Genomic DNA, 25,983 nt, shown 5'->3' with positions numbered 1-25,983 from the left:
AATAATTCCACACTGGATTTGACACCTCGTTACTGGCTACATGGAATAAAGGAAGTTGCTGTAAGAATCTGAGAGTAAAAGGTCCAAAGATACACATTACAGACAGAACACTGACAGAAATGTTTATTCAAAGCACCTAGAAATGTTTATTCAAAACATCTTAACACAACCTTTTACAAATAAAAATATTGCAGGCTTACCAAACCAAATAATCTACTTTAAAATTTCAATTTTGGGGTCTTTTCCTTTAGTTACACCCAAATCCTCTGATTCCTCTGGTTCATCCTCCAAAATCAGTAATTTCTGCGAAGTAGAAGGAAAGACAGGGCATAGAGATGCATTTTATTATAAAACACTGGAAAGTAATCCCAGTAATCTAAAACATAACTCTAGAACTCTGCTGTCCACCTCAGTCCTCCTCACCCACTGCCTTTCAATGCCAGTAGTTGAACTGAAGTTGTTTACATTGTTTGACAGCTGGCACACAGACTCAGTACACCCACACCGACTGCCAGCCAGCCCACATGTAACTGAACAGCCAAAAATGCCTCCTGGTTAGATGATATCATAAAGAATGCAGAACAAAAAAAGAAGGAATTTCTGTGTGGAAAAAGAATGATGGTAAAGGAGCAGGGATTACTAGGCTGCAAAGAAAACAGATTTTCTTATATCTGCTCTTCACAGGACGCATATTTTCTTCAAGTCATTCCCTCTTCCTATAACTTAATCTTGCTAAACCTAAAGACAAGGGGAACAATATGTTGCCTCATTAATTGTGGATGGAGACCTATGCTGAAAAATGTTGAAAATCATCCAACTCCTTGATTTTGGAAATAAAGAGTTGGAGGGAATTTTGAATCTATCACTTTGCTGTGTTTTCAAGCATTGGCATCTGCCTCTGTGCCATATCTGACAGACACCTGGGCTCATTTGTTCACAAAAACACTCTAGGAAAGCCACTGGGAAAACCAGAACTGCTTTGTTGTGGTGGGCCAGAAAATTTATTAGAATCAAGTTCAGTCCAAATGGTTATTTGAGTCCAAGAGTCTTTGAGACAAACCAGGCTCAATGCACTTTTGTAAAATCCAAAGCAGAGCTATAACCTGCTGAGATTTCTGATGGATTTGACCCAAGCCCAGGGACCCTGTAAGATGTCAGTCCCACACACCAGGTCAGCCAGCTGCCTGTCCTGCCCTCAAGCTGGAAAGCACCTTCAGAGCTGAAAATGAAAAGCAAATAAACTGAAAACTACAAGGGCTGACCTAAATGTTTAGTGTATACCTCCAGGCATTTTCATATGGTTTAAGGTATTTTCTAATCCATAAAGACAGTGGTTGGCTTGGATTTATTGTAAAATTGACTGATTACAAATAGATAAATTCATCTGATATTTTCATATCAGATAGGCAAGCTTGCAAATTTTAAGAATAAATACAAATAACACAATTGGTTGGAGGCTTTTAAGCTAAATATGAGTAAACATGGATGCAACCCTGTTGCTGCTTGTAACTGTGTATTTAAAACAGGTTTTTTAACTGCCTGGAAGAAAACCTGAGCACTTGAATTTCAAATCTCCTTGGTTTGTAGGAGAAACAAACCAAACAAAGACTATTCAAACCAGAATGTATAACAACACCAAAAATTTCTTTCTTCATATTTGTTCTGCCTGCTTTTGAACTACACTTGGGAGAATTAATGATACACAGTTGTATTCATGAGAGAAAAGTGAAGTGCTGAAAATTCCTGAACTTCTCAGGATCTGACATACTTTGTCTCATTTTTGGTAAAAAAACCACAGTTTGGAAATTAAATCTCTTACAAATTCAGCTCTGTAAGTGCTGTCAAGTGTATATGCACAGAAGTGTCACTTTTAATTTGTTCTATTGCAGCATATGAATTTAACTTCTCATAGTTTACTTCTCCAGAGGACTGCCCTCCTTATGAAAGGCAGAGATGCCCACGGTCTCCTAACAGCAGCATGGCCTCAGCTGATTGACATCCACAATTTCAAACCCTGACTGCTAATTAAAGAATGAGCACACGAGCCCCATTTCTCACCTTGATCCTCCTGATCTTGATTTACTTCTTCCTCTCTCTTTTCCTCACCTTCCTCTCCTGCATCACCTTCTGGGTGATCCCCACCCTCCTCAGCATCTGAAATGTAAGAAATTAGAAATATCAAAGAAAACCAGTTTTACAAATTTGCATTCAGCCTTTGTTTCCATATAATAGCTCCTAAGTCCTACTGAAGGCTGCAGTTGTTGTTCACATGAGAAATCCCACAAAATCTTATCTTTATAACCAAGTTTGTATAATAAGCCATGATATAGAGTCAAATAACTCACAGGCTTCCCAAGACAGTTGTATCTCATGCTATGTGAAATAAAACACATACATACATACATATTGTGCAGTTTATGAATGGACTTGGAAGTTCCAAATAGTCAATACATGGAAAATCACAGGAAAAACAAAACAAAACACAAAAACCTTTTCACATCACTTGATATTAAACCCCTAAAACAATGGTCACCATAGTCAAAACATGGCGTTTCCAGATGTTTCCAGAACAAACCTAGAGCTGATGGAATTTCCTCCTCTTCAGCTTCTCCACCTTCACCTTCCTTGGGGACTAGCAGCTCCTCATCATCAGGAGACCAGGGTGTTAATTTGGTAATTTCTGATGCTTTCCATATTGGTTCAAGAGGTAAAGGTGGTTCATCCTCATCTTCTTCCTCTTTTTCCTAGAAGAGAATTCATGAAATCCAGGATTTCATCCTACAGACAGTAACTAAGATGATGGGTTAGTCTACTAAAACCTCCTTATCTGGAATCAAAATGGCAATGAAAGTATTTACAGGTGGAGGAACTTCAGCAGCTGCAAATCTTGGATAAGAACTACCAAGTTCTTGAGCCCTGATGAAATCAGTTGGCTGTTAATGATGATTGCTACCTGATGCTCTGCCTGGTAGATGCTGCACTGTCTGTCTCACACAGAAACAGAATGAAAAACCAGCTGTTTCTACCTCAATCTTTGCCTAAGGAAGACATTTGAAAACACCTAGGAAGGAGGAAGGTTGTGCGCAGAGCTTATGGCTTTGAAATGTGAAAATATTTTTAAAATTTAAAAAAATAATGTTTTTCCTACAAATATGAAGTAGTCAATAATTGAATCACTGTCTGTATTATTAGGTAATTTCTTCTCTCTTTTTTTAATGGGCTTTGTTCTGTCATTACTTCAACTAAAGCAAAAGGGCAAAATTTAATCTTACTTCAGTGACAGCACTGTCCCCTGCTTTAAAAACTCATCTAAGAATTCCCAGCTGAACTAAGGAAACACACATTACTCTGGATACTCCTATGAATCTGACACCTAATTTGAGGATCTCTTGCTTCCAGCCAGAAAAACAGCAAAACAGTCTCCAAGCTTTGCAAGTCTCTATCACAATTGATAGGATTTTGATGATTATTATTTTATCCTTCAGAATGATTGCTGCATCGCAGTTTTCAGAGTGTGTAACAGGAACTGACGTGTCAGACAACAGAGGTAGCAAACTCGAAGCTAAACTGTGGAAATTTTTTTAAAAATCAGTTACATTAAAATGTATTTCCTACTTCTGTAGCTATTTTTGCACCATATCAAACAGATATGTTTCAAAACATTCATGAATAAAGAAGGGAAAACAAACTTTGATCCCAACCACTTCCTACAATTATTAGAAGCTGTGGACATTAAGCTCCCAACATGACCAGAACAACAATAGGATATTTTTCCCAAACATGACCCTGCTGGAAATTACCATTTGTATGCAAAGCACCAAGCAGTTCAGAAACACAAAAAATACTGCTCATTGTTTTCTGGTGTTGAGAAGAAAATGCAATAGAGGCTAAATGTGTATACAAATATCTCTATATTCCTCTGTGATTTGAAGCTTCAAATGTTTTGAAAATGTCCTGATTCTTTTTAAGCAGAAAGGATTCATGTCTGCAAACAGTACAAAATCACACCTTGTACTTTTCAAAGCTTACACAGTAGAAACCATTAAAAAAACAAAATGAAACCTCATTTAGCACCTAGGAATGCATGAGTTTCCACCCTTTTTGACTCAAATGATCTACTTTCACATCACTGTCTGAAAGGCATTTTATATATTCCTCAACAACAGATTTGATTTACTGAGTGCTCTTGCACTGTTTCTTTTACCTGCACTGGTTGTATGTATTCACCATGCTGCTCACATCCAATATCAAAGATGAATTTGCCACGACCTAAAGGCTGCATAAACCCACAAAAACATCAGGAGAACTGAACAGCTAATCCATTTTAAGCACAGAAATGTAAAATATCCTTTACTAGAAATTCCATACAATAGTCAGTAACACTACAGTTGGAAAGCAACATTGCAAAGAAACTTGGCATTGTGTTTATAGAATAATTCAGTTTCACGTGTTACACTAATGGTACAGGAAATACAACAAAAGATCAGAAGCCTAGCTTACTATTTTAAGTGGAAATAGGTCATTTTAAGGCAATTCCATGCTAACTGTTCAGAATAGAAAGCACACTTACCTTTCCATTGAGAAACCTGCCCTTAAATCTGTGGTTTAGGTGGATAAGTTCAGCTGGTCCATTCTGGATTCCATTTACCCAACAACCAACATACTTAGATCCTGTCTCTTTATAGACATATGTGCCTTGCCCATGCCTAGGGAGAAAATAATAATTTTGTTTTATGCCAGGGAATATTAAGAATTTAGGCTGTTGTTATAATTAAGATATTAAGACTGTATTAATTAAGCAGCTGAAACTACTCAAGCTGGACTAAATTGCCAAGGTCACCCCTGGACCTCATTTGCTGCAGTCAGACATGCTCTGAAAATAATGTTTGCATTTTAATGCCATTGGGTGACCTGAAACATCCCTGTGAGAAGGAAACAAACCTCTTGTTGTTAGCCCATTCTCCAGTATAGGTGTCTCCATTTGCATACAGATATTCTCCATAGCCCTGTCTCTGGTCATGCACCCAGTCTCCTTCAAGGACAAAAGGATAAAAGCAGTGTGAGACTGGTTTATTTCCCTGTGGCCAGTTTGTAACATTATCATACAAGTATTAGAGAAAGAAAAGAAAGCTATGGCACGGCTGGGGTTCCTCACTATTCCTTACACCACTCCTTACTCTAAAGTAGAATCCCTTGCTCTTTTTTCATCAGTCTGTTCCTCTCCACATGTATTTATGCTGCTGCCTGACCTCTCTTTCCATTTTCCCATAATTACCTGCCTTCATTATCACTCTCTATTACCATTATGAACACATAACAACCCAATCCTATCTTTGAATTGGGAAATGTATTACAGTTGCATTAGATAATGTGACATTTCCACATGAATTTAAAGAGGAGCGACTTTAATTTGACTAATTTATTGAAGTTGTCCTGTCAGTATTGGGGCACATATATTCAGAGGGATGCTAGATGGTTTCTATCTTAATTATTCTTCAAATCCAACTTAAAATAAATTTTAAAAAACCCAAACAAACAAAAAAACCCAACTCAGAGCATATGTTCCTGCAAGGCAAGATTGGGCTGCTCTTTTTTCTCTCAGCTTTTAGCCCTCACAATGTGGATGTCTTTTCTTTCCTAGCTTTGAAATTAGGGGGGAAATATTGTCCTTTGAATCTTAACTGATAAATTCTGATTGTTTCAGGTACTCTCCAGCAAGCAGGGGAATTCTAACTTTCCTTACTTCTTCAAACTTCAGGTGTCCCAATCCCTAAAAATAGGCTTTATTAAAAAGCCTATTTTTTAAACGATAAACCTAATAAACGTCCTAACATAAATCCCCACAAATAAACCCCAAGCTTCTCAGAACTGTTACTAAAAAGGGAACAAGAGGAAAATATTTTGTAGCAATATATCTTGGAAAATATCTTGTATCTACTTAAAACATTCTCCACTCTTTTCATTTGTGGAGGGAGGAGGAGTGAGGTCGAATGTGTCCTTTTGGCTACAGAAATCCCTGCAATTGTGTTCATTGCTTTACCTGCATATTTCGATCCATCTGGATAAAAAAAGACACCTTTGCCATGCTTTTTGTTCTGAAGGTAGTCCCCAGTGTAGAGAGCACCGTTTTTAAACCTGTATGTCCCCTGGAACACATTTGGCACAGATGAAACACCCATCATTTCTCGCCCTTGTTTCAATACAGAGCCCAGCTGCAGGAGCAGAGCCGCAGCCAGGCTCGGTGCCTTACATTCCCACTCCTCAGACCGTGCTCGTACTGCCCCTCGTAGGTGTCACCGTTGGGCAGCCGCGCCTTGCCGAACCCGTGCCGCCGCCCTTCGCCATCGCGATCGCCATCGTACTCCTGCCAAACGGGAGGGAAAGGGTTAAAGGGCTGGGGCCGCCACAATCCAACCCATCAGAGGGACACAGGTGTCTGAGGAAAGCTGCTCCAGCCCGGCTCCAGACCCCGGCACCCCCAGCCTTCTTGGCACAGAGCTGCAGAGCGCGGGCGCGTTGTTCCAGACCCGCGTTAGAAGCCGGGAGGTGGCACAGCCGTGCCCGGGGCTGCCCTCGGCAACGCTGCCCGGCCCGGCGGGCACTGAGCGGGGCTGTTCTTTTTCCATTTCCCTTTCCCTTTCCCCTTCCCTTCCCCGCTCCCCCCGGGCCCCGCGGACCCCGATGTCTTTCTCGGCCTCCCCGGACTCGGCGTCCTCGGAGCCCAGGTCCGACATGGCCGCGGCGTCGCCGTCGCTGTGACAACGGAGCGAGCGCGGCCCCTCAGCGGGGCCTGCCCGGGCACCCCGACCCGAGCGCCGGGAAATACAAATAAACCCTCCGAGCTGCTTGCTGGAAAGGCGGCATTCGCTGAGAAAAATGCATGTATTTTATCATTGGCTTTTCGCAAATATTAAAGTGAATATTGTATGTGTTGTGTTAGAAAGTAATGCTGTATTCATTCTCTTAAGTACTGTGGTAAATATAGCTTTAAGTTATAAAAACTGTTAAAATAGAAACTGTGCTATGTAGGATACTTTTTTTAAAGAAAGGACTCGCAGCGAGATAGCAGCCACAGGACACCTGAATCTTTCAGAGAAAGAGAATTTATTGCTCCATTATCAGAAGAACCAAACTTCTTACCGCCTCGAAGGCGCTGTCAGGATTCAGAGGAAGAAGCTGAGGATGACCAGACACAATCCTGTGTTTGAATGGAATTTATGCATCATGTATGACGTGTATGAATATGCAACAGGCTGTTGCTTTTAAGGGTTAATCCTCTGTTAATGTGTGTTCTTTTTCGGGCTCATGCTGCCCAGAAAAAGGTACCCGGATGTCCGCAACTCTTTGTCTCTATTGTCTCACATTGTCCTAATTCAATTTGTCCAAATTATTATTACTCTAATTATATTACCATTTTAATAATCATTTTATTACTATTAAAATTTAAAAATTTTAGAAACAAGTGATTGGCGTTTTTCACATTCATGATTCAGCGTTGAAGGAACACAGGGATGGCTCCCTGCAACATGCATGTCAGCCATCAAAACCCTTATCTATTTATACATTTCAGCAAAGAGATTAATTTAATTAGCTTATAATTCACAGAGTTTTCTTCATTAATTAGGATTCTGTCTTCTATTTGTTATTGATTTCTCGCTTCTCATGCTAATTAGTCTGTGTTTTTCAGTCTTTGTATTATCTTTTTCACAGATAGGGCATTTCTGCTTTATGTAATGTGGTTTATAAATTCTGTTCAGTTGTCAACAATAAATTTCCCTCTCAGGCTCTGCTAACTTCCTCCTCCAGATCTGAGATCAAAAACCATGTCAAACCCTAAACTCTTAATTGGTTTTTCTAACACATGGACATCACCCAGAGTTTGCCCATCAACTGTTAATTGTTTCACAGATTAAAGATCTTCTCAGCATTTCCCCCCACTGCTGCCCAGGCTCCTTTTAAAACAGTGCTGGACTTTGTTCAGTTCCCATCATCAGGATGAGGAGCAACAGCCATGAAATAAAACACAAGAAGTTTCACCTCAATATGGAGAATTTCTTTACGTGGACGGTGGCAGAGCTCTGGGACAGCTGCCCAGGGAGGACACAGACTTCCCTCTCTGGGGACATTCCAGAGCCACCTGGATGTGCTCTGTGTCACCACTCTGGGTGACCCTACCTTGGCAGGAATGGACTGGTGATCTCCAGAGGTCACTGCAACCTTGCCTTGGTGACCCAGGTGACCCTGCCTTGGCAGGAATGGACTGGGTGATCTCCTGAGGTCACTCCAACCCTCTGCCTCTTCCCCTCAGCTTTTCCCAGCCAGTGCCTTGTGTGTGTTGAAACTGGTGACATCTGGGATGTGACCTGAGACCCCCTCAGCCTTCTGAGAGCTCCCAATAGCTCAGCTGGTCCGGCCTGAAAACAACATTTTTAGATTTTAAACCCATTCCTCCACCTAGATTCTTTCATTTTGGGGTGGGTTTATTGATGCTCAGAAATACCAGTCCACTTTTTGTTTTCTCTCATACAGGAGTCAGGCAAATCATCTCACCATCTCTTTGCACAGTGATTTAATGGCCAAGGATTCACAAGAGGAGCCAGGCAAGGATATGCTGGGTGAAAAGCAGTGAGATAGAGAGGCACTGGGCAGAGCAGGTGATGCTTCTGAGGTAGACAGGATTGGCAAGTGACTGGAAAATGGGTGGAGGTCACCTTATGCCCTAAATAAAAGCTCCACCACCCAAACCAGAAGAAAAACAGAGTCATCACTCTACAAAGATACACCATATTCAGGTGGGTTTCTTCCTTCCATAGGCAGGAATCTAAGTAGCCAATATTTAAATAATGTATGAATAGTAATAAAGTGTCACTTCTGTGGCAAGTCTCTTTTTACTTCAGTTGGGTAAAGATGAAAAAGGAAGAGACTGTTCCTAAATACCTCTGTGTTCACAGGAACCCTTCCAGCTTCTGAGTTAACATCAGTTACTCATTTGAGAGCACTTTGCCTTTGAAGCAGTTAAGAATGCTGAAATGAAATTTTGTTAGCTGGCAGAGCATTATACATTTATTGACTCCAAACTGTATGCTTATTTCTCTTTCCTGCACACTGCCAGCATTTGACTAGGGAAGACTAATTTGCATAATGTACTGTTAATAAGCAATTGCAGAATATGCAAACCACTGCTCTGCTCACCTCCTGCAGAGCTGACACGAGGGCACATCTTGGTGATGCCTCTGTTTCTCCCTTGCACCTAAGATTGACTTAAATTCTTTTAGCTATGATAAGGCAATGTCTCTAATTATAAAAGTGCTCGCTTGGTCTGTCATGGCACATTAATTCTAAGCAGACACTGAGGCTCAGGGTGACAAGGGAATTAATGTTTGGAATGCATAGGGAGGTGCTGCCTGCTAAACTCGAGGACAAAAATAACCAGACGTGTCTTTTGCCCTGGAAGGTGACGTGGCTCAGGGAACAGCTGTGACACAAACAGGAAGCAGTGACAAGACACCAGTGACAAGACATCAGAGCCACTCCCCTGGATGACCACTAATAATGATCATTAACTGCTCTTGCTTATTGTTTCAGAGCTCTGAAAAAGGAAAAGGGTCTGAAGCAGCTCAGTTTTCTTGAGAAGCAGCTAAGAACTCTTTCTGTATAGAATTTAAGCTGCTCAGCACCCAGAAGTGACAGATAGAATAAATATTTTTACAACAGGATCATTTTACTTAAATGAGGGAGGCATAATTTAAAGTTTTCTATACCTAGAAACTGTCTTGTGAGGACAGCTACAGCTTATATATAATTAATGACAAGAAGGATTTATTTTGTAGTTTCTTGTCTTCTAGTTGAATTTGGATGCATTTCAATGTCAGATTAAAGTTAAGCTCCAGGTATGTCACTGCTTAAAGGAGGTCTGCTATCATCCTTATTTTCCTGTTCTTTTCCCTTTTCTGTCAAAGGACCAATACTCCTAAGGTCCTGCTGATCTTGTATACAAATTCCATTTGTCCCAAGTGCCGAGAGGGTAATTTGTGCTGGTCACCTGCTCTGCCCTTGCTGCTGGCTGAGCTGCCAGCACTGCCTGGCACCCTGGCAGGGACAGCAGAAGCTGCCACAGCTCTGAGTGACCCTGAGGAAGCTCCTGGCTTGAGTTTGACAGGAGCCCCACAGAGAGCCAGAGCTGCACTAAAACCCAAAGCCATTGCTACCAGAGGTGCTTAAAAACCAAGGGAAGGAACAACAACACAGGGAAGGTAAAGGCTGCTGGAATGAAGATGTCAGAAGGTGCCTCCTGTGGGTGAGGACAGTCCTGGTGTCCTTTTATCCTGCCTTGCAGGTCCTCACTTTGATTTTAAGCTCCTCTTTTGATTTTTCAGTTCTTCTGCAGAGAGAAATGGCCAAAAAGCACTTTTAAGGCCAGTTATGTTCTTGTTTCTCCTTGGACTTTATTCTCTCTTAGGAGGGGGACACTTTTGCAGTTCAGGGATTTTGCAGGGAAAATGCTGCTGTGCCGGGCCTGTGAAACAGCCTGAACACTTCCCTCCAGCACTGATCAAGCTCTGAAAACACACAATGAACATCCAAAACCACAGGACTGTTTGTTGACCTCTGTGTTTCAACCAGTGTCTGTCCCGTTCTCGGCTGTTTTTGATGGCCTGGAAAGGCTCGGGGTGGCCTTGGACAGCCCGCGCTCCAAAAGACGAGAAGAGTCTTCAGGTTTTTTCTCGGTCTTCAGTGTTTATTAGTTTTTATCTACAAGATTTTCTCTCGGCCTGACAGAGGTTTGCACAGCACGCCAGCCATGAGCACACTGAGAGCCCCCGGGGGGGTCACTTATCTTTAAACCCAAAACTACGTATACAATATTTACCTATTTTCCCCAATACCTTTCACCCTTATTGACAAGTGCACTTTTAGTAAGAACCAATCCCAAAGTGCCACCACCACCACAGAAGATGGAGGCCAAGAAGAAGAAGGACAGGACACACCCCAATTCCTCCATCTTACTTCGCTAGACCCCCCTGTACTGAAATTCTAAAACCTGTGTTTCACACTGCAATTAACCTATCCCTTCACCATTCACCCCCGTGAGATCCTCCCATCCTCATACAGGTGTTGTCTCCTGTGCAGGATCAAAGTCCAGCCACCAGACACTTCTGGCAACATTCCAGGACCTCCGAGCCCCCCAAGGGTTATCTCGGTGTCTCTGCACATCAGGACTGATGTGCTGAGATCCCACAAGTGTCCTGCTTCAAAGGGGTGATAAAAATCCAGCAGGGTGCACACACAGCCTCTGATGTGGCAAAGGCAGGATGCTGCTTCATTCCCACTCAGTGCATTTGGGAATTCCTGCCCTCAGGAGCTCACTGATATCTGTCCCTGTCCCACTATGCATCCTCCTTCCAGGGACAGTGCCTTCTGAGCCAGCATTTCTCCACCCTGCCAGCAGGGGCTCTGGGAGCTGCCTTTTCATTCTCTGCCACCAAAATTAAAAGGATGAGTGGAGATAATTTGCCTGATTCACAGGTTGATTTCCTCACTTCTTACACTGCTCAACCACTCCTTTCATTTCATTTCCTTTTGGGAAAGGAAAGGGAATCTTGCAACCCAGAAACTAAAGGCTTACAAACACTCTGGAAAGGAGATAGCATCAAATGAAATGCAATTGAAAAAAACCCAGAAAATCGGCAGATTTAGTGTCTTCAAAAAATGGTCTGTGAGAAAGTGAGTTGCACTGCAAAGGACCAAATCATGTCCGCACGAGCTCACAGAAGTGTCAAAAGCAGGGGAAAAAGTCGAGGAGGAAGACACAACTTGGAGGGGAAGATATGAGGGACATGCTATGGATAGTGCAAAAAAGAAAAAAACATTTTTGCAAAGTCACAGCCATGCAAAGGCATGGCATGCCATCAAGTGCAGGGACATGCACCAAAGATTCCCCTATTGGTCCCCATTGAAATCGCAAGATTCCCTTTCCCTTCCCGAAAGGAAATTTCATTTCCTTTTTTCTCCTCCAATTGCTGTTCCTTTGATGGTATCTCCTTTCAGAGTGTTTGTAAGTCCTTCTTTTCTGTTTTGGCCTTCAGCGGGGATCAATTTGGGCAAGCTTTGGTGCATGTCCCTGCACTTGATGGCATATGGCCTGCCTTTTTATGGGCTTGACTCTGGGAAATTGGTTCTTTTTTTTTTTTTAAGTATCCATGCCATGTCCCTGATATCTTCCCCTCCAAGTTGTGTCTTCCTCCTCGACTTTTTCCCCTGCTTTTTCAACTTCTGTGAGCTTTGTTTGGGCATGTTTTGGTTCTTTGCACTGCAACTCACTTCCTCACAGACCATTTCTGGAAGACACTAAATCTGCCGATATTCTGGTTTTTTTTCAATTGCATTTCATTTGATCCTATCTCCTTTCCAGGGTGTTTGTAAGCCTTTCTTTTCGGGGTCGCAAGATTGTCTTTCCCTTCCCGAAAGGAAATTTCATTTCCTTTTGGGAAGGGAAAGGGAATCTTGCGATTTCAATGGGCACCAATAGGGGAATCTTTGGTGCATGTCCCTGCACTTGATGGCATGCCATGCCTTTGCATGGCTTTGACTTTGCGAAAATGTTTTTTCTTTTTTGCACTATTCATAGCATGTCCCTCATATCTTTCCCTCCAAGCTGAGTCTTCCTCCTTGACTTTTTCCCCTGCTTTTGCAGCATCTGCAAGCTTAGTTTTGGCCTGTTTTGGTCCTTTGCACTGCCCTGGATAGAATCCCGGTCCATTTCCTTGTATGTGAGTTCGTGTGTTCTTTTTTTTTAACCATGTAGATTTCCTTTTATCTCCGCCCGACCTCTGGCCCCTCTGCTAGGTTGTTGTGCAACCAGCAGCACCAGCTCCTACTGCTGCCTCTCTCTGTATTTCACTTATTTTATGGCTTCTGGCAGTTGTGGCCCAGGCTGGCACAGCACAGACAGCAGCTCTGCCAAGTGTGGCAGCCAGCAGCTTCCACTGATGCGAGGGGATTGGATTACAGGAAACATTTATTTGAATGGGAGTTGCAGTTTCTACTTTAAGTATGAAAAATATCAGGCTTTTCTAAGGCTATTTGTCTCATGCTTTTTGCAACCTGCTTGTAACAGAATAAGGTACTCATGCAAGGTTAAATTCTTTAAGGAGTTAAAAAAGGGCCAAGGCAATGGCAATTTTTTAAAAATGAGGATTTCACATGATGATTAATAGTTTTTGTGATAATTTGGCATGCCTAACCATGTATACAGATGCACTGTGAAGGTCTGACCTTTTCTGCTGTAGGAAGACAAAACTTTTTTCTTGTGTCTTATTTTCTTTTTTTTAAAATTTTTTTGTGTCTGTGCGCCAGTCTGAATAGACAGTGCCTGGGTTCCTTCTGGTGCTGGTGCAGAAATGCAGCCACTCCATTCATGAAAATCATCTCCTCAGAAGGTAAGATTGTGATAATTAAGAGCAGTGCATTAACTTTCCAAGTAGGACATTTGTAGCATTTGGAGAAACAGGTTTTTTTTTTTAAATCTCTGACTCACATGTTAAAAATCTCAGCAGGAAAGTTGGAATCAATACTTGCCAGCAACAAGCTTTGAAGCAGCAGATTTTACAGCACCCATGGGTGCTTGCAATGGTTCGGGTAACACTCTGAGACCCTGATTCTGCAAATGTGAAAATAAGGGTGAAAAGTTCCTTTACTGCCTGGGAGGAGGTGAAGGGAAGATGCCCTGGGATCATGGAGAAAAGCTGAGCACATGTCTAAGTGTTTGATGTTTGGAGCCTAAGGAACATCACACTGGGAGTCAGAGTTTCTTTTCTTGGTATTCCCAGCACAGGCAGTGCAAGATGAGAGGGAAAAGGAAACAACATCAGACACTTCAGTGAGGGCCTTAAGGGGTCATTTGTCAGGGACACGGTGCTCTGCAAGGGACAGACTTACACAGATAAATTTAAACCTGCATGAGGTAACTTTAGCAGCTATTCAGTCTTGGATGAAGGAAATAGCACAGGGTTTTTTGCTCTGGTGAGGTGGTTACGATGAAGAAATACACCTGCAGCAGGAAGTGTGTGTTTATCTACATAAATTGACCTTTGATATAGGGTTTCTGAAACACTGCAGGATGAGGAAACTAGGAGATAACTAAAGTAAATGTATTCTTTCTTCTTTAATGTAGTCCTGCTGAATGTTTCCCTCAGCTTTCAGATGATCTGTGACTGTTTGGCACCAGGAATACCTTCCTGTGTGTCTGACAGTGCTGCAGGGAAGCACCTGTGTCAGAACCCAGGACACCCCTCTGGCTGTCCAGAGCAGCCAAGACCCCTGACAGGGGGCTCAGAGACCCTGGCACAGAGCCCAAGGTGCCTGTGGTTTTGATTATGACCCATGGAGCAAATTACCAACCTTAGATGAAGATCTGCAAGCCACGACAAATTAAGTAGAATGATAGTGAATTTATCACAGGGTGGAAAAGTAGATTTTGGGGTTTTTTTAGAATGGGGATTCAGGGGGCAAGATGGAGGGATCTGGGTGTGTCCAGCCTTTCTCCTTCTTCTTCTTGGCCTTCATCTTTTGCTGTGATGTTGGCACTTTTAGATTGGTTTAGAGTAGAAGCTCACTGTCTAACATTGGTGATAGGTATTGGAAAGTAATTGTAAACATTGTACATGTAGTTTTTACTATAAAGACATAACACCGCCCTGGGGGCAGGCAGAGTGCCTGGACTGTCCTGCTGGATGGACCTCGGCAGGACAGGAGAAAGAATTAAAGAATTTTATAGGTAAGAAACAATAAACAACCTTGAAACTGAGAAATTAAGAGCCCTGACTCCTTCTTCAAGCGCCAGGCTGGGAAAAGAGACTTTTGAACATTTCTCGGGGTCACTCTGACCAGCTAGAGACCCCAAGACATCTGTGCACACTGCCCAGGCTGGGGCCGCCTGCCTGGGGATCCCACTGCAGTACAGAGGGGTCCAGCCACCACTCTGGAGCACCTGGAGTAGAAGAGGCTGCTGGGGTGACAGATGAGGACAGCAGGTACAAGGGAGCATCTTTCCCCTCTCTGGCAGGACAGGGGTGATCTGGGGCCCTGCCAGAGGCCAGGGACAGCAGCTCACAATCACAGAATGGTCAGGCTGGAAGGGACCACAGTGAGTCAAAGGTCCAACCTGCCTGGTGGACATGGCACAGGATTGTGTCCAGATGGTTCTGGAGTATCTCCAGTAAGGAGACAGATATTCAGATATCCAGATATTCATCCACACCCTCTCTGGACAATCTGTCCCAGTGCTCAGTCACTGTTCAGGTGGAACTTCCTGGGCATCAGTTCCTGCCCATTCCTCTTGTTCTGTTGCTCAGCATCAACAGAACCTAGATCCATCCTCTTTATACACTTCTTTCAATATTTAATGACATTAATGAGGTCCCCTTGGAGTTATCTCCTTAGAGGCTGAACATCCCCTGCTTCCACAGCCTTTCCTTATCACAGAGAAGCTCCAGTCCCTTCACCTTCGAGGCTGAACATCCCCAGCTCTCAGAGCCTTTCCTCAACACAGAGATGCTCCAGTCCCTTCATCTTCGAGGCTGAACATCCCCAGCTCTCAGAGCCTTTCCTCAACACAGAGATGCTCCAGTCCCTTCATCTTCGAGGCTGAACATCCCCAGCTCTCAGAGCCTTTCCTCAACACAGAGATACTCCAGTCCCTTCACCTTCGCCTCCGCTAGAGCTGCTACAGGAGCTCCACATCTCTCTTGTCTTTCAGAGCCCAGACCTGGACACAGCACCCCAGAGGCGCCTCATCTGGTGTAATCATAGGGGCAGGATCAGCTCCCTGACCGGCGGGCACGGCTCTCCCCACAGCCAAGGCTTCGCTCCGCAGGCTCCTCCTCCATGGCGGGAGGGGCCGAGGCCGCCGGGTCCCGGCGCGCAGCTCCGGCGGCGGGCGGCGATCCGCAGCCGCGCCCGGCTCGGCAGGCTGGCAGCCGGAGGAGGAGGAAGACGGGAGGAGGAGGCGGCGGCGGTGCCGGGAGCAGCGGCCCGGGGTAGGCTGTGCGGGCGGCCGCGCACCTGCCGAGCCCGCGGCGGGGGCGGAGCGGGGGCGGCTCCAGGGCCGCGGGGCCGCTCGGGAGCGGCGGCCGGGCCGGGCCAGGCCGGGCTGGGCTGAGGAGCGGCGGCCGCGGGCTGGGGAGTTCTGTCACTCCGCCGCCTTTTGTCTGCTTTTGTCCCGTTTATTTTTCCCCGGAGCCCCCATCCTGCTGGACGGGAAGGCGCTGCTCGGTTGGGGGGTGGCACCGCGGGGCTGCGGTGGGACAGGGACAGAGCCCGGCCGTGCCCTGCCCGTGGGTCCCGGGGGAAGGCGGTGCCTGTCCCTTCCCCGGCTCCGCTGCCCTTGACCTTTGGGATGGTTGGAGCCGCCCTGATCGCTCTTCGGGTCCCTAAGCACAGTGAACCTTTTCCTCCCTGTATTAAATAGAAGGAATTTATTCCTTCTCCGCTATTTAAGGCGCCGGAGTGATGGATTTGGCAGCTTCTGGCTCAGGTGCAGAGGAGCCGGGTATTAAGCGCAATTTGCATTTGATCCGCGTGTGTGCGAAGGTGTTGTGAGCCCTTAAGGGCACCCCGGGGAGGGTTTGGTAACCCGGTGTCTGCACAGACATTGACAGAATTCATCTCAGCCCAGGCAGGACCTTCCCCTGCCTGCCCAGCACAGCTGAGCCCGCCTGTGCCGTGTTTGCAGGGGGAAAAGCCGCTCCCGCTTGCCTGAAATAGGGAGGAAGGAATGCTTCAGCCGCTGCAGAGAAGGAGCAATAGCAAGTTTGAAAGGTAAATGTGGTTTTAAAGTAAATACGGGAATGGCTTTGTGCACTGAAGTACAGCAAGGAGGAAGTGGAGGGTTGGTTTCGCTGTTGGCAGAAATAGTTGCTGAAAATGAAAGAATGTAAAACAAGTTTGGGTAATCTAAAGGGACGTTGTCCTTGGGCTTCATCAGGAAAACTGAAATATAAAAAATTGTATTGATAAACTACTGGTTGAATGCTGTAGCTTATTAGTGTAATTTCTGAAGTATAGCTTGGTTTTTAAAATCTGCTTTAATCCCCAATAAGAGGTGAAATTTACAACCTGCTATCACAAGTTTTTATTGCCACAAATTTCTTTGCTTATGTGTGATGCCTTGAGAGGCTACCTAGAACAGAGGCTAGACAGTGTTAAAGGAATAAAATAGGGATTTATTAAAAAGAAAGTAGGGATTTATTAAAAAGGCCTTCAAAGGATGCACCTTGGGCAGTACAAGAGCCTGGCCAAGGCTACACCTAAGATGGTCACGAGTTTTCACACTTTTATAAGTTTTGGTCCGTTTCCTATTGGGGTTAATTGTCCAATTATAGCTTCAGGTTATGAAGTCCCATCCAGATTGCTCTATTCAGTTTGCTATTGTTTATACTTTTTTGACCTGAAGCTGCCATGGTTCTTGGGCTGGAAAGGGATTTTTGTGTCTCAAATCACTTGCTAACACTTTATATGAAGTTCTGTACTAATGCAGTACAGAATCTGGAAAATATTAAACTTAAGGCATCATCTGGAGGATATTTTTTATGTTTGTTAAAATGCACATGAATGTTAGAGGAACTTAGAAATATGCAGAGACAGAAACAAGTTATTGAGATGTAAATGAGAACTCAGGTGTTGGTGCCTGCAGTACATAAAATGAAACCAGCCCCTGTCAGACAGAGTTAGGCTGCAGTTCTCTCTGTGCTGCTGATAGTCCAGTCATCTTAGCTGGGAATGACTGGGATGCTTGTGATGGGGTTTATCCTGAGGATACATGCTGGGAGGTGTGTGAGTGCAGTCTGTGCAGCAGGTGCACAGCTGTGCAGCCTGCTGGGACCACTGAGCCCTGAAACCTTCTGTAAGGTGTGTGAAGTCTTTTCCTGCTTGCACTGGAGCTGTTAAATAGTAACCTGCTAAACAATTGCTTTGCTATAATGATGATTGCCCTGTCCTATTATAGTTTCAGAGAACTGTTTAAGGAAGTGTTTGACCTCAGGTGTTTGTTCTTTGCTGGCTTCTCAGGTTTTTTTCCTACTGGGTATTTCTGTCAGCTCACTTGGTGTGGTTGATGCAATCATTTTGGTGTTTGGAGAGGACTGTCAGAGGAGAAATGGGGTTTGGGATCACCCTGAAATGAATTTGTTACTGCTGGAGGAAAACTTCACTCCTGCTGTGAGCTACTTGTGCCAATCTCTTTTCTCCTTACCTTTTTTCTCCCACTCAGAGCTATCTGTGTCTCATTTCAACCAAACACAGATTACTGATGAGAAATAGTTGTTTTGAAATTGGAATTTTGAAATCTGACCTGACTAGCCAGCTGTGGCTGTAAGGGGCAATCCCAGTTTTTAATCCTTGTCTTTATGCCCCTGCTGCCTTGGATTTATTCTGTGTGGCAGTTTTATGGCTACAGAATGAGTTAATATTCTCTATTGGATCAGCTGCGTTTCAGAGCAGGATTTCTGGTGGATCAGGCTCCTGAACCATGGCTGTAGGATGACAAGTCTGACACAAGGAGGGAGGCAGGGATCTTTATCTGGAGTTGGGAGAGGGGAGGAGGGGATGGGGTTGCACTTTCTCTAACCTCAGCAGCCTCAGAGAGCAGATAGGAAACTCGTGTAGGGCGGGAATGATTATGGGGTTTGATTAATTGCACAGTCTGATTCAGGGCCAGGGAGGGGGTGGAACATGCCAAACGAGATTAGCAAGTCAATTCACTTTTAGGGTAGGAAGGTGGCAAGCTGAACCAGGACACTGTAGAAAAAATAGAGGTATGACAAGAATGTGTTAGCATCAAGGAGCAGAGCCTTGATCTTTTGGTGGGATACTCAGTTATGTAAAGAGGGGGTTGTGTTCCTCTATTCCTGGGGAGGAAGCCTGGGTAGGTGCTGAAGCTTTCAAGTTGCCGGCTTGGAGCTGACAGATCTTGTTTGTTGTCACTTACCTGGCTGAGGACAAGCAGCTTTGATTTCTGTAGTTAGATGGGGCAGTGAAGATGAGAGGAGAGAGTCTCCGACCTTCACCTGCCCTGTGGCAGCCCCTAAAATTCCCAGGTGAACACCAGCTGTGGGTTTGGCAATTGTGCTTTCATTCTTTCACTCACCTCCTGTTGTTTACCAGGAGAGCTCATCCTGAATCCTCCCAGCTTCCCATCAGGAGCATGGCAGTGGCTTGGGCTGGCATTAAAGAGGGTTGTGGGGTCCTCAGGGGCTGCCAGGGGGGTTGTGGGGTCCTGGAGTGTCCCTGGATCCTGCTGGGTTTGCATGCCTGAGTTGTGGTCACGCCTTTTGCCTACAGCTCCTTTGTTGGTTACTCGGCTGTTTAAGTGACTTGGAAAGGTCTGGGGTGGCTTTGGACAGCCCATGCTTCAAAGGACGAGAAGAGGCTTTAGGTCTTTTCTCAGTCTTGGTGTTTATTAGTTGTTTATTTAAAAGATTTTTCTTCGGCTCGACAGAGGTTTGCACAGCAAGCTAGCTATGAGTACACTGAGAACTTTTGGGGTGGTTACTTATCTTTATACTCAAAATTACGTATACAATATTTATCAATTTTTTCTAATACTTTTTACTTTTATTAACTAGTGCACACTTAGTAATAACTAATCTCAAAGTGCTAACATCACTACAGAAGATGGAGGTTAAGAAGAAGAAGGACAGGACACGCTTCAGTTCTTCTATCTTACTTCTTTAGACTTTCTTGTACAGAAATTTTAAACTCTGTGTTTCACTCTAATTAACTTATCTCTTTACTATTTACTCTAGTGAAATCTTCTCATCTTCAGGCGTCGTCTCCCGTGCAGGATCAAAGTTTAGCTACCAGACGCTTCTGGCAACATTTTAGGACTCTCGAGCCCCTTAAGGGTGGTCTCGGTCACTCTGCACATCAGTCTTGAGGTGCTGAGATCTCACACTCCTTTGGCCACCTGACTCTGCACCTCAACTGCAGCCAGTTCCTATTGCAGCACCTGGAATAAAATATGGGGTTTTTTATTGTCAATGGGCTTCAGATCATGTTGGAACAAACAGCAGGAACTTTGTGAGAGTTTAAACCAAACCACTGCAGTCTCACTGTTCTCTGTATTCTGAGGACACATGTGGTCCTGCCTTTTGCTGCTGTAGGGAGCTCAAGTGGTGAAAAAACTCATTTTTTTTCCTTTTCCAAGGCTTTCTGATGATGTGGAGCTTTGTTCAGTGCTGGTACTGGGTCAGGGAAATGGAAGAGGGAGTGCTGCTCAAGCCTTGCTGGCAGCATTGTTCAGCAGCACCCACTCTCAAGCTGGAGGAGTCTCTCATTCCAGGCTGGAAACACTACAGCCGTTCTTGAGCAAATTGCAAGCTCATAAATGTTCCTGATGTGCTCAAACAGATCTTTGTGAGCTGAAGAGTTGCCTGTTCATAGTCATTCTGGGACAAAAGCTGAGTGTTCTGATATAAGCTGGCTTTGGTTCAAGTTCTGAGTGCATCTTTCCTTTGTGTCTCCACTGCTTTGTACGATGCCAAGCTCTCAAAATAAATTATAAATTAGAAAAATCAGAGAAGGCTGAAATTTATATAGGCTTAAAACTCTCCACTGCATTTCTAATGTGAAGTTTAGTGATGTGAATTACTTTCCTCTGAAATGGATCATTGCTGATTCAAATGTTATGATTAGAAAATACCCCAATAACTCAACCCGACTGTTTACTTACCAGCTTCTCTTGTTTGAAGATCAGCAGTAAACAAAGGCAGAGTGAAGAATTTGCCACGTCGTGACTGAAGGTAGAAGGAAAAAAAAAAAACAAACCTGCAAGGAGATCAGCCCAGCAGCAGATATTCCATGTCAGTGGAACCCACAGGCTTTGGGGGATCTTTGTCACACTTCCAGAAGAACAAATAGCACTGCCACACATCCATAATTGTGTCCCCTGGAATCTGGCAGCAGCTGTGGTGTAGATGGCTCAGCTTCCTCCTGGGATCCGTTTCATCACTTCATTCTCACGAGATCAGTGGTGAGTCTGCAGTGCTGGTGTGATCCTTGCTGTGCACACTTGTGAGCTTGGGGCTGCTGCCTTGCTCAGGATTTTTGCTTTCTCATTGTTTAATACATCCAGGAAGAACGTACGGTCATTTGTATGATAATTAAATATTGCTGACCTATAAAAAGTGAAATATTTTGCTGGGAAACCCAGACAAACCCTTACTAGTGAAGCATGCTAGAGAATTAAGCCTTTTGTCCTTTTCTGTGCAAGGTATGAAAGAATAAATTGCATTTTCAAGATCCTGGGTGGGAGGAGTGCTCAAGATTAGCTTTCTTTTCTTAGCCAAAAGTGTCTTTTCTCCCCAATAATTTGATGTGTGATACAGACTTATACAATTACAGTTTTAGTTCTTGCTACTGCAATATTAAAAAAAAAAAAAAAACCAGCAAAGCCCCCCAGCAAAACCACACAAAAATCCTCCTTGCATTAGGAAAACTAATCCTGGAAATTTTATGGCATCAGTTCATGTGGTTCCTGAGATAGAATATTGAGTCAATTGTGTGTGAATAACAAAAAAATAACAAATGAAAGAAAAAGCTCTTTCCATCTGAGCCATTTTATGGCATTTTCACTAGCTGAGCAGCAGGAACAAAATAATTGCAGTTTTATCCCTTGTGAGGATGTTTTCAGTCATGAGGGTGAATAATTCTGCTTGTGGGATGACTCTTTTTCCTGTGAATATGCCAGAATTATAAAACAAGACCCTGGTTATGTAAAAGTTCATAAGGCAAAAAATGATTGAAAAGAGTTAATTAAAAATCAGGGACTGTAGCAGGCAGTGATAATCAGATATTTGTATGTATATATGTACTTACATTTACAGATGTTAATTTTAAGATCAAGGCTAGAAGGAGCCAGGAGACACATTTTGGGTATTTTTAAAAGCACAAATCCCCAAAATGCTCTCCTTAAACAACTGAAACCATAGATAGGGAATAGAATAGATCAAATTATTATCTTCATTTAATGTTTGCAGTGACTGTGAAATTCATAGATAGGGAGTAGAATAGATCAGATTATTGTCTTTGTTTAATGCTTGCAGTGTCAGTGAAATTAAGATGCACTTTTAATTCAGCTGAACTGTAGAGAAAGACCCAAGGATCCAGTGAGGCACAGAGGAGAATTCCTTCCCAATCCAAAGCTGCTCAATTCTGTTCCTGTGCTCCAGTTCAGCCCCATTGTCCATCCCTGCAAATGACTGATTTCTATTAGAGGAAGGCAGAATTAAATCCTAAAAGCAGTAAGAACAGAAGGAATTTCCAAACTGACAATTAAGGGTGCCATCACTTATGTCCTAGCAATGCCACCAAACCCAAGGAGACAGGGAGGTGTGGAGTATGACTCTCAGTGTGTTGAGCTGATGTTTAATAATTTTGAGCTGATATTTAAGAGCCTCCAAAGGAGGGTTGCACACCAGGCAGGTCAGCTCTGTGGGCTCAGGGCACTGCCACATTGTCCTGCCTGTCCCCATGTGCCACCAGGCTCCTCCCAAGGCCACATCAGAGCAGATGGACGCAGCATAACTGGGAGGGTTGTTCTTCAGGCTGCTGGGGAACTCAAAAAAGTTATCTTCCACTATTCCAATATTATCAGTGACTTGTGTAGTGGTTCTGTGTGACTTGGTGCTAAAAGAAAATCAGAATAAAATAATTATTCATTTTTTTTCTTTTCTCTTGTAGGTATAGAGCTTTCATTTTCTCTCTCACCTTCCTGCTGTATGCCAGCTTCCATCTCTCCAGGAAACCTATCAGTATAGTGAAGGTAAGAGAGGTGTTGTCCTTGTTCAAACATCCTCCTGCTCCTGTCAGACAAGGATGTTGTTGTCTTTTTCAGTATTTCCTGTTGTGAAAGGCAGGGTTAACCTTTAACTTGAAATGCCTTCAAGATGAAAGACTGATAAAGCTGGCACGCAGTGATATTTGCTTGATAAACTTTAGTGAGACCACACCTAGAATATTGCATGTAAGTCTGGGTTTGGGGCTGGAGGCAGCTGTGCCTGCACTCCATTCATGTGAATGAATCTAATTAGAGATATTTGAGAGGTTTGCATTCTTATGGTTGAGAAAAGTTGCTCATAACTGGTGAGTTGAACATTCCACTGGCATTTTCAAGTGTTCCCAGTACTGCTGAGCATCATGGTCATCATTTTCTGTACCCTTGTGGCTGTTCCCAGTGAAGCTGATGACACAAGTTCTCTAATTCTGGTTTTTTTATTTTAATCTTCAGTGTTTATAACTTGCCAGACACAAACCAAATTCCCCAGTGCTGCATTGCATAACACTGAGGAGTAACAGTGGGCAAAGTATTTGATGTTACTGCAGAATTTCAGAGATTTTTACTGTCAGAAACACCAGTTTACTGTAGAATTTTTTTTTCTAACCATGTAATGGTGGCTTCCCCCAGCAAAATACCAAGCAATTAATAAGCAAATAATTTTACTGATATTGGTAGGTTTGACGCAGGTACATACAAATCTAGAATTGTTACATTTCTTGCTGTAGGAGAGTTATCAGTCCCCACTTTGCAAGTGAATTTTCTATTTTCAAATGTCCTTTCTGTTTCAGGGAGAGCTGCATAAGCATTGTGCAAGCCAAGTTGAGCTTGACTCCTACAAAGAATATGCAGCCCAGATCCAGCCTGTCAAAAAACCATTTAATGCCTCTCAGTGTGGATGGGAGCCATTTGGTAAGGCTTGGCTTTTCTGGTTTTGTGTCCTTCTTTCCTAATACTGAGCTGATATTCATAATTAGATTATTAATTATTACATATTCATAATTAGCTATTTCTTAAAGTGTGAGGAATGTGCATGGAAGGGGTGTTTTGTTTTCCATGTCCTCACTGATTTTTCCACAGAAAGTGAAGTTGTGACTTACCTTATGATTTTTTGCTACTTAAAGTTACTTAAATAAATGAGATTATTTTAATTGTTATATCTAAGAGATGGTTTCATCAGATCAGCTTTCAGTCAGAAAATGGGTTTTGTCTTTAGCATGTCTGCTTAGGAAAAAAGGGTGAAGAATAAAATCAATCATTATTATTTTCTGCTTGTTTAATTCAGGCAATCTTTTAAGTGAAATTACTTGGTTCTTATCTAAATTGGAACTTTGCAGAGTCCTTATCTGCCTGAAGGAATAAATTTCTCTCCATTTTAATGAAGAAAAAGGGGAGACTTCATTGCAGGAGAGACTTGACAACTTACTGGATAGTTTATGAACCTGGTCTTTCACTTGAATAGAAAAAAATATTTGTCTACTGGACGATTAAATTTTAATTTCATCATATTTGACTTTAAGTGAGACTTTGAATCATTCCTTGACACTTTTATTGCTCTCAGAACCCTCAGTGAAACAGATTAGTCCATTCTGTCAATGTGCCAGTCCACCCCAGTCTGTGTAGCTATACATTCTAATTAGTCTTTAATTAGCGATTTAAAAAAGTCCTGCTCTCTTCAAAGATAATTAAAGATATGAGCTCTGGGGTTTCTGGGGACAAAATCCACTGTATTAACTCCTGCTGCAGGGTGTGCTGGAAAAATTGAGTCCCCCAGGTGGGATGCACTTAAAGCTGGGCAGTGTTTGTTGTCCGTTGACCAAGGGGGATTGAGTTTGTTTGTCTGAAATATTGATTGACTTTTTTAAATGGAGATTTCTTAGTCCAAATATCCTCCTTTTTCCATGGGCATTATTGCCAAGCTGCCCCTTTGGAATGTCACTTTAGACTTGTTCTTTCAGGTGTTTTTCTGGCAAAGCTGGGAGTTTTGCCAGAAAAACGCTGGAGGAAGGAATTTGTTTTAATATCTGTGACTTTGTGCACAAAGCCAATAGAAATTGTGGCAATTTATTGCAAGTAAATGCACAAAACTGTCTGGGTATGAGCTCAGGGCCCTTGAGAGTTGGCTTGGTGTTTCCATCAGGGTGGAGCCCCTTTGCTCCCTCTGCCCTGTCTGCAGTTCCCATTTAGGTGTGATTATGGTTGTTTGCTCTACAGGGCAGAACTCTGGGGTTTTTTTAAGCAGAATTCCTCTGTGCTTTGTGAATAGCTGGAAAATGAAATACAAAAGGCTTTACCCATTAAAAAAAATAACTTAATATTTTAAATATTTAAATAACTTAATATTTTAAAAATATTAAGCTGATTGTTTAAAGGCCTCTATGATGATGGATTTATTTTTTTAGACATTCTGTTAGGATCTCATGCTTTTGCAACTCATCTTACCACTTTTAATCAAGTCTGTTAAATTGGATTTTGGATTGTCTTTTGCCTAAGGCCTTTTAAGAAAAGGTCACCTTGCTAATACCTGATGTTTCTTCTATTCCAAAATGGTGTTTTAAATAAGTTAGAGTTTAGCATGGGCCTGCCAATATTTTCCTAATATTTTAGAGGCAGAAGGTATTTTTTTGTTAAATAAAACATTGGCAACATGTTTGCTGAAGTCTGAATGTGCCTGTTGGAAATTGTATGTCAGTGCACATTCACTGACATTTTTGTTGTTATATGTAAAAATGGTTGGGAAGTCATTAGTACATTTGAAGTGACAATTTGTTTTGAAAATTATTCTTAGATAAGAGCAACTACAAACAGCTACTGGGAGCTCTGGATTACTCATTTTTGTGTGCATATGCAGTTGGGATGTATTTAAGGTAAAACCCCACTCTCTTTACTGTTATTTGACTTCTGTGATATTGTGCTTTCCTACTGCAGAGGTTCTGATGGAGAGTGAGAAATTGATTGCTGAGGGGAAAAATGCCAACATGATTCTGAGCTCCAGTGGTATCAATCTGTGATACACTGAAAGCTTTTTAGCTGCACCAGTCTTGACTGAATATTTTCCAGATTGAAGTCTAGCCTGTCTTTTTTTTCATCTAGAATGTAAATCAATCAGTCAGTCAATCTCCAGTCATTCTCCAAATTGCACTGATTGGGTT

General features: G+C 43.0%; 2 protein-coding genes across 7 annotated transcripts in view; one reads left to right on the top strand and one right to left on the bottom strand.

Annotated features, from left to right (window-relative positions):
- Window positions 1-118: 118 nt before the first annotated feature.
- RSPH1 (radial spoke head component 1) lies at window positions 119-6,741 on the bottom strand. Its single transcript, XM_058018373.1, has 9 exons — window positions 6,678-6,741; window positions 6,251-6,364; window positions 6,041-6,146; window positions 4,942-5,032; window positions 4,571-4,706; window positions 4,205-4,276; window positions 2,576-2,744; window positions 2,059-2,154; window positions 119-303 (listed from the first exon to the last, which is right to left on the bottom strand). The coding sequence occupies exons 1-9, from the start codon at window positions 6,732-6,734 to the stop codon at window positions 281-283; spliced, it is 864 nt and encodes a 287-aa protein (XP_057874356.1). The 5' UTR covers window positions 6,735-6,741; the 3' UTR covers window positions 119-280.
- Window positions 6,742-15,975: 9,234 nt separating this feature from the next.
- Window positions 15,976-25,983, top strand: part of SLC37A1 (solute carrier family 37 member 1) — a 35,212-nt gene continuing 25,204 nt past the window's right edge. Inside the window, exons 1-6 of one of the 6 annotated variants that reach the window (XM_058045734.1) lie at window positions 15,976-16,037; window positions 16,733-16,818; window positions 20,732-21,028; window positions 22,738-22,819; window positions 23,623-23,743; window positions 25,620-25,698. In XM_058045734.1, coding sequence (XP_057901717.1) covers window positions 20,973-21,028; window positions 22,738-22,819; window positions 23,623-23,743; window positions 25,620-25,698 — 338 coding nt within the window. In that variant the 5' untranslated portion in view covers window positions 15,976-16,037; window positions 16,733-16,818; window positions 20,732-20,972. Of the gene's footprint in view, window positions 16,038-16,242; window positions 16,819-20,731; window positions 21,029-22,737; window positions 22,820-23,622; window positions 23,744-25,619; window positions 25,699-25,983 lie in introns of those variants that run through there. The other 5 variants (XM_058045737.1, XM_058045735.1, XM_058045731.1 and 2 more) reach the window with 5 other exon arrangements.

This window comes from Melospiza georgiana, chromosome 2 (assembly GCF_028018845.1).
Source record: "Melospiza georgiana isolate bMelGeo1 chromosome 2, bMelGeo1.pri, whole genome shotgun sequence".
Taxonomy (NCBI): Eukaryota; Metazoa; Chordata; class Aves; order Passeriformes; family Passerellidae; genus Melospiza; species Melospiza georgiana.
Note: the sequence above shows the minus strand (reverse complement) of the source record. Positions and strands in the feature narration are given on the sequence as shown.